The following is a 13892-nucleotide window of genomic DNA, read 5'->3' as shown; positions in this document are numbered from 1 at the left end:
TAGGCGTGAAATGAGAGAGATTGGAGAGTAATCGATTTCTCCAAGAGGGAGAACCGTAGGAGAGAATGATAAATATTAATTTAATTCATTCTGCTTGATAATAATAAAAGACTCCATACATATTTATAATATGTGTGGTACAAAAAGATCTCCTATAAACTAAGGAAGTAAATCAAAAGCAAATCAAATCCTAACTAACAGGGAAAGTAAATAAAATTATAGAAACTAAATAATACTAAAACATAAATAAACTAAATAAATATACGGAGAGAATATCAGCTCCCTTCCGGCATAAAATAGAATATCAGGTCCCTATAATCCTATGAAATTGGTGCTTTCATTAGGTTTTCATCCTCCTATTGATTTCTACCACCATGTCCGTCTTGCTGTCAAACTCTCCCTTAGACTCTCCTCCTCGATTTTCTGGTGTTAACCCCGTGAGATGGATTTTGGATGTTTATGAGCATTTTGACTATCATTTGTTTTCTGATACTGATCGTTTGTTTTTTGTTAGGTTATTTTTTGACCATCCAGCATCTGTACGGTCCAACGAGTATCGACGCTCGAATCCTAATTGCTCATGACAAGAATTTTTGGATGTTGTTTATCATAACTTTGATGGGCATGCCATTTACTTCGCCGAGACGAATAATCTTCTAAATAAAATTTCGGAGGCAGTTGCATATTTAGCAAAAAGGAGGCCACATCTGATTCTGTCGTCGAGACTATTGCAAAAAATGACGATGTGTCAACAACAAATGTCAAGTCTGATCCCGTCATCGACGAGACGGAAAAAGATGACGACGAATCGCCTCAAGCGTTGGATGAGGCAATGGCTTTGGTGGAAACCAAATGTCCTCCACAATTTCATAGCCCAAAACTCAATGTTGTCATCATTGGTTATGTTGTCACTGAAATCGCTAAAGAGATCTCATGTCTGAAGACAGTTTCTCCATCATTCGTTGAGGACACAAGCGATACAATTTTATTTGAAGATCTAAACAAAGACAACGAGATGGAAGATTATTTTCCTGACTTCCACCTTGAGGACAAGGTGGTTTTCAACGGTGGGGGAGTCGATAGGGAACCTAAATCCTATCAGTATACCATTCAACTGGGTTGTGGTTTTCTGTTGATTTCTAAATTGAATGCCCTACTCTTTTTCTGTTTTCTTGAATAACCTACAACCAAATAGGGATTTCCATTACCATACGCCCCAGTGGTATATATATATTCCCCAGTTTTTCAGTGGTATTGTCATTGATCAAGAAGCTGTGGTTTTGTTCACTCCCTTTCTGGAAATAGTGTTAGAGCTAGAGGTCACCCTAATTGTGCAAGGATATGTTCTATGGTAATGACAACATGTACAAAAAGACCTAGTTAGGATAGTTACTTGTATACTTATTATAAGGAACATATCCTTGCACAATTTCTCAAATGCTCTGTTATAGAAATATTCAACATCAAAAAATGCCAGATCTATTCTTTGCTGTTTCATCATGGAACATATAAAACTCAACCTTATATGAGAATTAATGTTACCACTTGTGCTATGCACGAGACAAAAGATTTTCGAATAATGAAGATATATTTACAGTTTAATAGATTAAAATAATGAATATAGTGAAAATAAAACAAAATTATTCTTTTAAGAATATGAATTAATTAAAAATAGTATTAATAAGATTATAAACTACTCCCTCCATCCACCATTTAAAGAGTCATTTTGACTCGGCACGGATTTTAAGAAAATGTTTGACTTTGTGAAGAAAAGTAAAAGAAAAAAGTGAGTGGAATGTGCAACCTATTATTATTTTGATCAAGGTTTTATCAATCTTCTTAAAACATCGTATAATTTATTATTTTATAAGTATTATTGATTTTAATATTTTTCTTTTTAAACATAATAAAACTTAAAATAAATTCATGTCATTAAATTATAGTACTAATCAACAATTTTTAAAAACATTTTATCGAAATAAACAATTAAGTGAAAGTAATTTAAACATATGAATAAATTAGATTACAAAAGTTTAAAAACTTATTTGAGAAGTCAAGATAAAAAAATTTTGGATTACCAAATAATCACCTCTTAGTTTAGTACTTTGTTCTTAAGAATTCATACGAACTTTATAAGTTTAGATTCATTTTAAGTATTTATAATTTCATCAAATTCCATAATTTATTCTATAAATTTAGTAGTATTATTTAATTAATTGGAGACTAATTAAAATATTAAATTGAAGACTAATTAAAATATAATATTAAAATTTTTAATCGAGTAAATATAGGATGAAAATTGAAGAGATTAATTATTTGTGTTGTCGTTTAGCTTGTAAATTAATTCGAAGGAGAAGAATTGCAATAAATGAATAAAATTTAATTTTAACCAAAATAGAAGGCAAATTAAACTCTCTAGCACAATTCCAACTTTAACATAAATAGAAGGAAAATTAATATATAAATATAGTTACTTAATTATAAAAAATTATTTTACAATTTTATACTATTATAAAATCCAATAAATAGTACTACTCAAATTAAATCTAAATAATAAACTCTAAAATAATACTCCCTACAAAGTATAAACCCTACATGAGTAATACAATGATTTGAATTAGTCTGATATTTTTATTATTATTTATTGTATGTCAATTTTTTAAATTAATAGTTTCCAATTGTGTTGAATATTATCAAAATAGTAATACAATGATTTGAATTTGTCTGATATTGATTTAAAATTGATTTATTCACAATTATAAAAAATTTTCTACAGAAATTAGTTCGTGAGATGTTAATAGTTTTGATTGATTTTAATATAGGAGTAATATTTTTTTAAATAGTATGATATGTGGAATTCAGTTTATTCTTCTCGTAACTTAATAAAATGATGTTATATTAAATTATCCCAATTCATGAATTGTGAATCAAAGCTCTCAATTTTTTATAATTAATTATTAATTATCCAAGTTTAATTAATTTATTATCTAAAATTATTATTTTAAAATATCTTAATCTGTGCATCGCACAGGTGTGATACTAGTTACAATAACCAAAATGAAATAGTAAACCGTAAAAGTGGAAATAAATCGAGTCGAGGAGGCCTCTTCCGCAAGACGAGGTACGCCCGAATAGTGCTCTCGGATTGGCGTGTCGTCCCCCAAAATAAAACGGCTTTCATCTCTGATGAAGCAGCACCGCTATCAGCAGAGTTCCAACGAACTAGATGGAGGTGAGGGCTGAGCTTTGACAGAAGAACAATGTACAAAGAGAGAGGGAGCTTATGAATGCAGAGAATGCTTTGAGTGTAGTATTTTCAAGTGTATCTTGAAATGTCTTGGGGTAGAAAATGCAAGAGTATGCGTCACTATTTATAGCCAATGTGGAGGATATGGAGTCAGTTTTGCTTTTAAGACTAATTTGTAACGGCCGGCGGTTACAAAACGTTATAGATTTTACAAACGTCAATCATGGAACATGAACTTGGATGGATGTATCAAGACAACTCTCACGTAGTTGTTCATTCCATAAATGTATCTAGACTACCTGATCAATGTGTACGAATGGAATTCTACGAAGCTTTCTCAGTATGCTCATTTGCCACATTGTTTTGTCTACGTGTCTAAAATGAGATTAATTAATTAATTACATATCTCCATATATCGTGAGTATTATATTATTTCTCACTCACTGGGAATCGGTTTAGAGAAAGTGAATGTACCACAATCATGAATCATCTACTCTTAGCATAGATCAATTATAAATTATTTAATTATTTTAGAATTAAATAATCCTTGACGACCCGGTCCAATTGCATTAACCGGACTATGAATCCAACACCTTGGGTTAAAAGCATAATAATTTATGTTGTTAAAAAGGTGGAAATAATAAAAGGTTGATACTCCATTATTGTACGGTGGTCTAGAACTGTCCTGTCCTTGATCACCATCACCATCAAAAAATGGTGATATCAGATATGGCGTCTCATTTGCTGCCTCTTCTGTTCATAATCTATCTCGAATCTTCCACCTCCACATTCCATGGCTATCATCGATTTATTAGATTGCTCCTCTGTATATGTGGGACACGTCACCCACAATATTTTATCATGCCGCATCGCATTATTTCTTTTCGTGTTCCTTTTGTTGTTTTCTTTTGTTTTGAGCTGACCCCATTTTCCTATGGTAAAGGCAGCGACAAACAAATAAATGGACGACCCTTATTAATTACTCCCTCCGTCCCAGATAATTCGACTTAGTATTCCATTTCGAGCCGTCCCACATAATTTGTCCCACTTCACTTTTACCATTTTTGGTAGTGGACCCCATATTCCACTAACTCATTCATACTCACATTTTATTATAAAACTAATACTTTAAAAGTAGGACCCATATCCCATTAACTTTTTCAACTCACTTTCCATTAAGTTTCTTAAAATCCGTGTCGGGTCAAAGTGTCCCGAATTATCTGGGACGGATGGAGTATCTTTTTTCTGAAGAAAGAAACGTCAAAAGGCATGCCATTTGAGTATTCTTCGAAATATTTATGAAATCATGAATTATAACATACATGATAATGTATAATATCAACTTTTATTTGAATGACAGTTTTGGAATATCAAGATATCGTTCATTTGAATTTGAATCATAGCTATGACCGAAAAATATATCCTCTTGACTTGAGGTGCACTTCATCCTCGTAGAAAGGATTTCAGTTGATTTCAATTCAAGCAACAAAGACGGGATCGATCAAGATTGGCACTTTAATAAATGAAATTAACTTGTTAATTATAGAGATATTGTTTACTCAAATCATAAATTTTGGCTAAAGTCTAGTGTTAATTTTAAAATTGGTTTATAATGTCACAAATTTACATCATGTAGTATTTTTCATGGCAGGTCAGTGACCATATTAAACTAAATTACGCGGCTTTTTATTTCTACTTGACACAATTAAATTAATGTAACTTTCTATGTGACTTTTTATCTTACCTGTCACGAACCTAAAAAGTGGTCTAAATATTTCACGATTGCTCACGTAGAATAAATTTTTGTCGAAAATATCTTATATGGATCAATTTTGATAAATAACAATCGGAATGTAAAGTTTGTGACATTTTTGATCAATTTTAAAGTTTATTGAAATATCAGAATTTGGCCAAAGTTTATGATTTTAGCGGCTTATATCTCTTAATTACATGATATACATCGTAAATAGTATTATATATTAGGTATTAATTTGAAATTTAAAAAGGCTAGAGCACATTTTCAAATTGTTCAAAGGTTGGAATGTAAATTTTTATTTATTTTTTATTTTGTTATATTAATAAGTTTTGTTTAATGCAATGTTGTGCGTTGGAAGTACAGGTACCATATGTACGTGTTGAATAGATTATAACTATTCAATATTCATAGTAATAATGAGAAATAAATTCCCCCACCCGACGCGGGCCAAAATCATGTGCAATTCAATGCCAATATTTATGTAAATTTGGTGGCAGAAATGTGTATTGGAGGCATGGATACTGTTCTTTCATGACAACAAAAAAAGCAACAGATTAATGTATTCCTTCAAATCAAATTCTAATTTTACTCAATAATTTTTTAAAAAGTTAATAAATTTTAAATTATAATTTGCGGAATACTCTGATTGAAGTATTCCAATTTTAATCTATTTTCAAAGATTGATTTGAATCATACACCACTATACTACTATTTCTAGTCAAATTAAAAAACAATAATGTGTAGACTAACGAGTGTATTTTCATAATCATAATTAAATTGAAATAAGACATATAATTAATTATAGGTTTGGATCATAAATGTCTCTCACAAGGTGAACCAGGATTGACATACCGATTCTATCGGTTCAATTTCGATTCCAAAATTTTTAGGATCATAAGAGCATCTGCAGCGGTCTTCCTTGGCGACAGACGCCGTCCATGCCAGCTGCGCGACGAGCGTTGTCTGCCGCTGCGCGATGTCCGTCCGTGCCAACGGCAGGGTGGTACTCTTAAATAAGAGCACGTCCGTGCCGCTGAGCAGGCTTACGTGGCGGCACACGATTGGCCAACAGCATAGCCGCAGACAATTTTCTTTTTTTTTTTTTTAAAAAAAATCAAAATTAATTAAAAAATCATTTTTAAATAAAAAAATATTTTCCCACTTCCCAATAAATTATATCCGTTTTCTACACACCTTTAATTTATTTTTTAATTTTTTCCCCAAAATTCACATTTGCATATATAAATACCCTCACTTCAACACAAAATTTTTTCCACCACACTACACATTTTAATTATGTATTTTTATTTTTTACGATTTTAATTATGTAATTTTTATATTTTAATGTATTTTTATATTGTAGAAATGTTTTTAGTAATTAAAGTATTTAAATTGAATAATAGAATAGTGGGACCCTTGAGCTTGTCCTTGCGGAAGAGCATGGAGTGGGTGTTTGCTCTTACCTAAGAACAGGGAGTAAAAGTGGATCCGGGCCCACCTCCGTGCTCTTAAATAAGAGCACGGATGAGGATGCTCTAAAGAACGATTTGCCCCAAGAAATTGGGAAAAAAAACCACAAAAAAATGTGGAAAATCAGTTATAAGTTGTCATGTTCATCCGAAGTACCAGTTACAGATTCTAAACTGAAATCGTGAATTCACTTGCTAAGTAAATTACGGTGTTGGAGTAGTACTTATATAACTTATGGTTGTAACCACAAAGAATGCGATATAAGGTGTGTATCATGCCTTACTCGAGCTATTTAAGTTTGAAAACCTATATATTACGCCATGATAATACCCACAATTGAAAGCTACTACTCCCTTCGTCCCCGATTAAGAGTTACACTTTTCTATTTCGGTCCGTCCCCAATTAAGAGTCACACTTTATTTTCACCATAAATAGTAAGTATGTCTTACATTCCACTAACTAAATTCACTGACATTTTATTATAAAACCAATATAAAAAAATGGGTCCCACATTTCATTAATTTTTTCAACCAACTTTTCTTTACAATTCTTAAAACTCGTGCCCGGTCAAAGTGTGACTCTTAATCGGGGACGGAAGGAGTACAAAACAAAGAGTTATTGAGCCATACCCATTGATTCATAGTAAATTATATTGACTTCATTTCATTATTTCGGTTTCATGGGATTCTTCGAGGAAGCTTCCTATACAATAATTTGTGCCATTTTTTTAATAAAAATAAGATGATATATGGTACCAAGTTAATTGCCGAACAAAACTGTACGTTCTAAATTGGTCCCGAAACGACTTTTTAGTTTTTATTTTATCTGCGCATGTGGTTGTTTTTGTTTTAATATATGGTGTTTCATCGATATGTACGGTATATAATGACAATGGATATGTATTTAAATCAAATATAGTGATTTTTCCAGAAGTTGCAACATACAAATTTACAATATATCGACAACTTTACGAAGGAAGGCTTTTTTAAAAAAAATATTCCGTTTACACAATTAAATCTATAATCCATAGAACAATTAATCATTAGTAAATTGCAATTATATATGCATATTAGATGATTCGTCTAGAATAGGAGTGGAGTACTACATATTTATAACATTAAATTAATGATTATGTATGTTTTAAATAATTATTTATTAATATAAACAAGTGAATGTTCTCTTGTGCTAATTAAATAATTTATCGTTCGATGAATCGGATAAGATCAAGTTATATAGATAGTATATTGTTTGGTCAGTTCAGTCTTGACCTTTCTCATGCGATAAAACTAATCAGGGTGAATTCACTCTTGGTAATTTTTGAAGAAGTTAATCTCGAGCAATCGAACACAATGTTGCTTAATTACACTTGATCAATGCGTGGAAACTCTTTTATTTTATTTGAAATGAATAAGTCGTACATGTTCGATTGAACCACGGCAGTGTTCCTCGCAATCAAAACGTCACACTCAAATTGCTGGAATCATAATACTACTATATTACAATACTGATATGTATGCATATTATACAGCCTATTATAGCATGACACCTCACCAAACCTCCAAAAAAGGTAAAGACATTAAATCCCAGTGTGATTCTGGTTCACTCCTCAAATGGAGATGTTCATCATGTCCATTGCTAGGTTCTCAATCATCATGGCTTCTACTTCCCCACTGCATTGCTTCTTCCCACCTGCAAAAATTAATTAATAATTTCTCTATGAAATGAAAAAAACATTAAAAGACAGAATAAAAGCGTATGAGCAATTAAATTACCATAAAACGACAGCGTTTTGGGTATGGTGATTTTGGGAGTGGACGTCTTCCTAATAGGGCAAGCTGTGAGAGGGAGAACAGGCAGATCTTGGCAGTTGCAAATTTCGATCATGTGACCATCTGGATCATGGAAGAAGATTTGATCCACAATTATTCCACCTTCTCTCACCACTGCCTTCACATATTCAATCTTCATTCCCTCCAATCGTTCTATAATTACATTCATATCTGTGCATTGGAACGAGATATGGTTGTCTTTCGGATTTATTTTTTCTTTATTGTTTTTCACATTATCTGACTTTAGAAGATGAATTCCAATTCCATGGTTAAACAACCTGCAGAAAAAAAAAATCAACAAACATTAATTTATAAATTAGATTTTGAATAGCCATAATGTGCATGTATCATGTTGGGAAATTGTTACTCCACATGACTAGGCAATGACCAGGATGGCCCAACTTGTGTATAGAGATAGTAGTACTATCATTTAATAAGTGGAGTAGTTTCTTTTTCAAGTGGTGTTAACACAAGTTTCATATGTAACCTAATTATATAATAGGTTAGGTATTACCATAAACCGTGTAAATTTATTTCATTACGTGCACGAACCAAAAATAATTATATAAAGATAGCGATAACGAATGTTCAGCATAACATTTGTATCAGCAGATATGAGACCTCTGCTTGTATCGGCAATAATTGAATGAAAATTAGTAACAAAGCAACTAAATGGTTTAAAAGCTGACAAAGCAACCAAATAAGCTACCAAATGTTGTCCATATATAACTCGACACAGATTTTAAGAAATGCAAAGAAAAAAGAGTTAAAAAAATTAGTGTAATGTGGATCTCACTTTTATATAGTTTTATAATAGAGTGTAATGAGTTAGTATAAAAAGTAGGCTCCACTTACCAAAAATGGAAAGCAAAGTGGATAATATTTTGTGGACGGACCAAAATGACAAATATCGACAACCTTTGGTGAACTGAGGGAGTACTGTTTTTATTGGTTACAACTAAGTGTTTTTTTTTTTTTTTTTGAAAAGTAAAGGAAACTGGTAGTAATTGAGTTGAAGCAAGGAACCTATTACTACCTCCGGAAAAATAGTCACATTTTTTATTTAGGGTTGTCTATCAAAATTAGTCTCTATCTAGGTCGTATAATTTTTTTTTTCCAACAAGAGAAGTCTCATTTTCCACTAACAATGCTTCAACTTATTTTATCAATTTTGCATTAAAATATGTGTCGTACACAAGACTTTTTTTCGATGGATGAAGAGAGTATTTTCTAGAGAAACATGAGAAAATATTTGAAGTCATTTTGCTATGCTTCTCTAAAACATAAGAACTTTTAAATTTGGAGTAGCAAAGAGTAAGATGCAAAACCTATATAGAAGAAATGGAGAATCAATCTAGTTGATACTGTTAAACGTAATGCTACTTACTCACAAGGTTTTTTATTTGAAATTAAATTTGAGGGAGAGAAATAAAATAAGGTAGGTAAGGAAAAGGAGGTACCATGCCCCTTCAAATTTGAAGGAAGAAGGCCTTTGGATGAGGACAAATCCAAGAACTTTGACATAGAATTCCACAGATTTCTGCACAGATTTGCAGACATATGAGACATGGTTCAGCGACAACAATGGCAACTCCCCTTTTCTCATCATGTTTTCACCTCCAAATCTGCTCATTATTGCTTCAATCTCAGCAACATCAATCTCAGCCCCCATTGATAATTAATTCTTTGGAGATCGATCAAAATTGGAAGAAAATAACTGGCTCTCACCTTTGTGTGTGTGACAGAGAGAGAGAGAAAGAGAGGGGATATAATATAATAGTGATAAATGATGATAAGCTGTATGAGATGGGAAGTAGGAGGACATGTAATAATGATCTTAATCAGATTTGCATGTTAGGGTGCTGTTTATATAGAGAAAAGAATGGTAGAGGAATAAAGAGGAGAGGGACCGGATGTCCCAATGGCCATTACCAACAAAATATGGGAATAGTGCATTGTCTATACAAATCTACTGTCTACATAATATTCTCATTTTTTGTATCTATCAAAATAAGGGGTTCACATATAATTTTACATTAGAAGCCTAATTATTAATAATTGGGGACATTACGAACTTAGTACTACTTAGACATAAAAATCGAGATGCAATTACTTATATTGAAATTTTTGAAAAAATAACAATAATTTAGAGCATCTCCGGTGGCGCCCTTTCCACTAGAACTTCCCATAAAAACTTCCTGTCACGTCATCACTAGGACTTCCCATTCCACTGCCACATCACTAGGACTTCCCACTAGAACTTCCGCTAGGACTTCCCGCAATAAAATAAATTCACAATTATTCAATTTACGGAATTAAAATGTCGACACGTAATACGGGAAAATTCGAATAAAAAAAATTACATAATACTTAAAAAAAATTACATAATACTTAAAAAAAATTAACATAATACTTAAAAATTACATAATCATAAAAAAGTCGAGAAATACAACCCTCGACTCTCACTCCTCCTCGTCCTTGTCCTCGTCCCCGTCGCCCGTGCCGCTGCCGACTCCGACGTCCCCGCCCCCAATCTCGACGCAATAATCATCAATGGTTGGCATTCCTAAATCGCGCTGACGTGCGTCGATCACATCCTTGCACATCCTTTTGTACACAGGATCGTGCGTGCTAAACCACCTATGTATGTTCTGACTCAGGGTCTTCGTTAGCTGTGCGCGGGCGAGACGGTCGTACTCATCTGGGGCTTCAGGGGCCTCGATTGGACATCGAATGACCCGTTGCAGCTGCCGCTCCCCCTCGCCATCCGCTGCACAGCCTTTTGCACCATCGGGCGACGACGACGGCGAGAGTCTGATCGTGGTAGCGGGGACGCATCCTCGGCTTCGGGGAGCTCATGCGAACCAACACTGCTGTTGCACTCACCGGAAGAGTTGATCTTCGTCCGCTTCCAGCCCGAGTCGACACCCGCACAAAACTTTTGTGAACTCCTGACCACGAGAAAGGCCTCCCATTGGTCAAACTCTTTGAACTTCAATTCTTTGTCGGGGTACTGGGACAAGACCCGGTTCTTCACATCCTCCTCAGACATGCCGCTGGTTGCCATGCGCAGATTGTTTTGGTAGAGGCCGGCAAAACGACCGAGCTTAGGCCTCAACCGATCTCACTGCTTCCGGCATTGCTCGGGAATGCGAAGCTTCGCCCCAGCCGATTTGAGTGTGAGGTAGGCCTCACTAATGCGATGCCACAATCGGTCAATATACTGGTTCGCCCCGACATAGGGATCCTCGACTACACCGACCCAAGCCTTCGCAAGCGCGACATTTTCCCACACGGTCCAGATCGACCTCTTCCCCGCTCCTCCTCACCCTCCTCCTCCTCTGCCCCTGTTTGCGAGGAAGAGCCCGGGGGTTTGCCCTTGCCCCTACCCCCACCCCAGGCCTTGCCCTTGCCTTTACCCATGCCCCTTGCAGCAGGCTCCGCCTCATCGGGAGTTTCACGGAACGACGATAGCCCCAACTCCTCAAAAGAGAAAGTCTTGATGCCGGCGTACTGAGTCTCCGGAATAGTACTAGGGGAATCGTCGGACAACAAATCTATATATGGAGGATAGACAGATTCCCTAGGCGTCCTCGGGCTCCTGTGCTGCATCGTCCCACTCATCCCCGGCGTCATACTCCCCATCCCCGCCATATTTGGCGGCATACTTCCCATCCCCGCTGCCCCGGGCATCATCCCACCCATCTGATTCATCCAATTGTACATATTGTAGAACATTTGGGGAGTAATCTCCGCCATCCCCGCCATTTGGGGATTCACCCCTGCCATCTGGGGATTCATCCCCGCAAAGTTTCCCTCCGTTCCGGTGGGAAACGTGGGTGTGTTTCCTCCGCTCGTGGTGGGGGAGTTCCTATTGTACTCCATTTTAGTAGAAATGAAACTTGTAGGTTTAGAGAGAGAAACTTGTCAACACAAGTGGTGTGAATGAAATGAAGTTCAAGAAGTCCTATTTATAGAGTTTTTAAAAAAAAAATTATTTTTTGGCGGACGTCCGCCCGCCCGTGGGTCGGATATCCGAGCCCATCCGACAGGCGCACGGGACGTCCGTGTCCTACCATTTTGCTCACTACGGTGAACGTCCGGTCGGACTTCCGCGACGTCCGCCGTCGGAGATGCTCTTAGAACACCAAAAGAAAACGTTCTTAAATAGTTGAAGCGGAGAGAAATTAAAGTAAGAGAGAGAATAATGTACTAATAAAGACTCTTCTCTGCATTATTCTCTATGAGTATACTCTCTCTCCATTTTAACTATTTAGTACTCCCTCTGTCTGCGAATAGGAGTCCTATTTTTTCCATTTTAGTCTGTCCGCGAATAGGAGTCCCGATTCACTTTTACCATAAATGGTAATAGGGTCTCACCTTCCAGTAACTCACTCTACTCACATTTCATTTAAAACTAAGTGAGATCCCTATTCCACTAACTTTTTTCACTTATTTTTCTTAAATTTCTTAAACCACTTCTAATGGCGGATGGATGGAGTATAAATTTTTCAAAACGAGTGCGAAAAGGAAATGTGCAAACACTAATCGAACGAAGTGAGTACTAGGTTTGAACGAATCTGAATAATTGCATGAAATTTTTGTATACATGAAGATTGAACTTGTAATACTAATAAATTACTACGTACTATAGCCATTTTCTAATATCACTCATTTCTACTTGTAATACTATAGCCTTTTTTATAATATCACTCATTCTTAAAGTAAAAGAATTCGGAAAATTAGGACCTCATATATAAAGTAGCTAGCAACTACATGGACCTTATCTGCACGTTTTGTCTACAAGAATTCTAACAACAAATCAATTACTCTTATCCACCGACGATAGTTATCAAGCAACAATTTATCTTATCTTGTCTATACTACTTATCAGTTTAAAAATTTTCATTTACTTTCCTTTTATTTTGAAAAGTAGAAAATTCATTCCTCGGACAATAGATATTTTAGACTGACTTCTTTTCGACCTGATACATTACATTGTTGTTATAATTATCATACGCAATGTCCAACAATAAAAACGACTTGATCCATGTTTTAATTATCATAATGGCATAAAAATCATGGGCGTATACTGTTGCGTATCTCATCCATACCGCATTTATACTTTTTGTTGGGACATTAAATTTTTTCTAGTTATTTCTTTGCTATGATTGTTATACATTTCAAATTAACAAAATTTATTAAAACATATCTTTCTGAATTTAAATATGTTGAAGAGATTCTTTATTAAAAAATGAACCTCAAAGAGAATACATCCTTTTTTATGCAATAACCGAGCCACCTAGACGACGAGCCATAAGTCCAATATAAATCAGCAACAAGTCTAAGGTGCAAAAAATAATAGACTCAAGGGAACACCAACCAAGTCATAGCTAGAGCTAGAGTCAGTGGCGTATCCAGGATTTTCGATATGGGGATGCGAAAAAATTACTCCGTGCGACTTAAAATTTCACGATGTGACTAATCATTTTTGTTCTCTTTGTTATGTTTCATTAATGTGCCAATATTTAAAATAAAATATGTGTTTATTCTTTTTACCAAAAATCTTCATTTTAGATAAATAAAAAAT

The 13892-nt window shown here is 34.7% G+C and overlaps 1 protein-coding gene across 1 annotated transcript; it reads right to left on the bottom strand.

The window, feature by feature from the left end:
• Positions 1 to 7847: 7847 nt before the first annotated feature.
• Positions 7848 to 10149, bottom strand: LOC125203089 (glyoxylase I 4-like). Its single transcript, XM_048101372.1, has 3 exons — positions 9763 to 10149; positions 8246 to 8580; positions 7848 to 8162 (listed from the first exon to the last, which is right to left on the bottom strand). Exons 1-3 carry the CDS (start codon positions 9972 to 9974, stop codon positions 8080 to 8082), a joined length of 630 nt encoding a protein of 209 aa, XP_047957329.1. The 5' UTR covers positions 9975 to 10149; the 3' UTR covers positions 7848 to 8079.
• Between the last annotated feature and the right edge of the window lie 3743 nt (positions 10150 to 13892).

Source organism: Salvia hispanica, chromosome 2, assembly GCF_023119035.1.
Source record: "Salvia hispanica cultivar TCC Black 2014 chromosome 2, UniMelb_Shisp_WGS_1.0, whole genome shotgun sequence".
NCBI classification, from domain to species: Eukaryota; Viridiplantae; Streptophyta; class Magnoliopsida; order Lamiales; family Lamiaceae; genus Salvia; species Salvia hispanica.
Note: the sequence above shows the minus strand (reverse complement) of the source record. Positions and strands in the feature narration are given on the sequence as shown.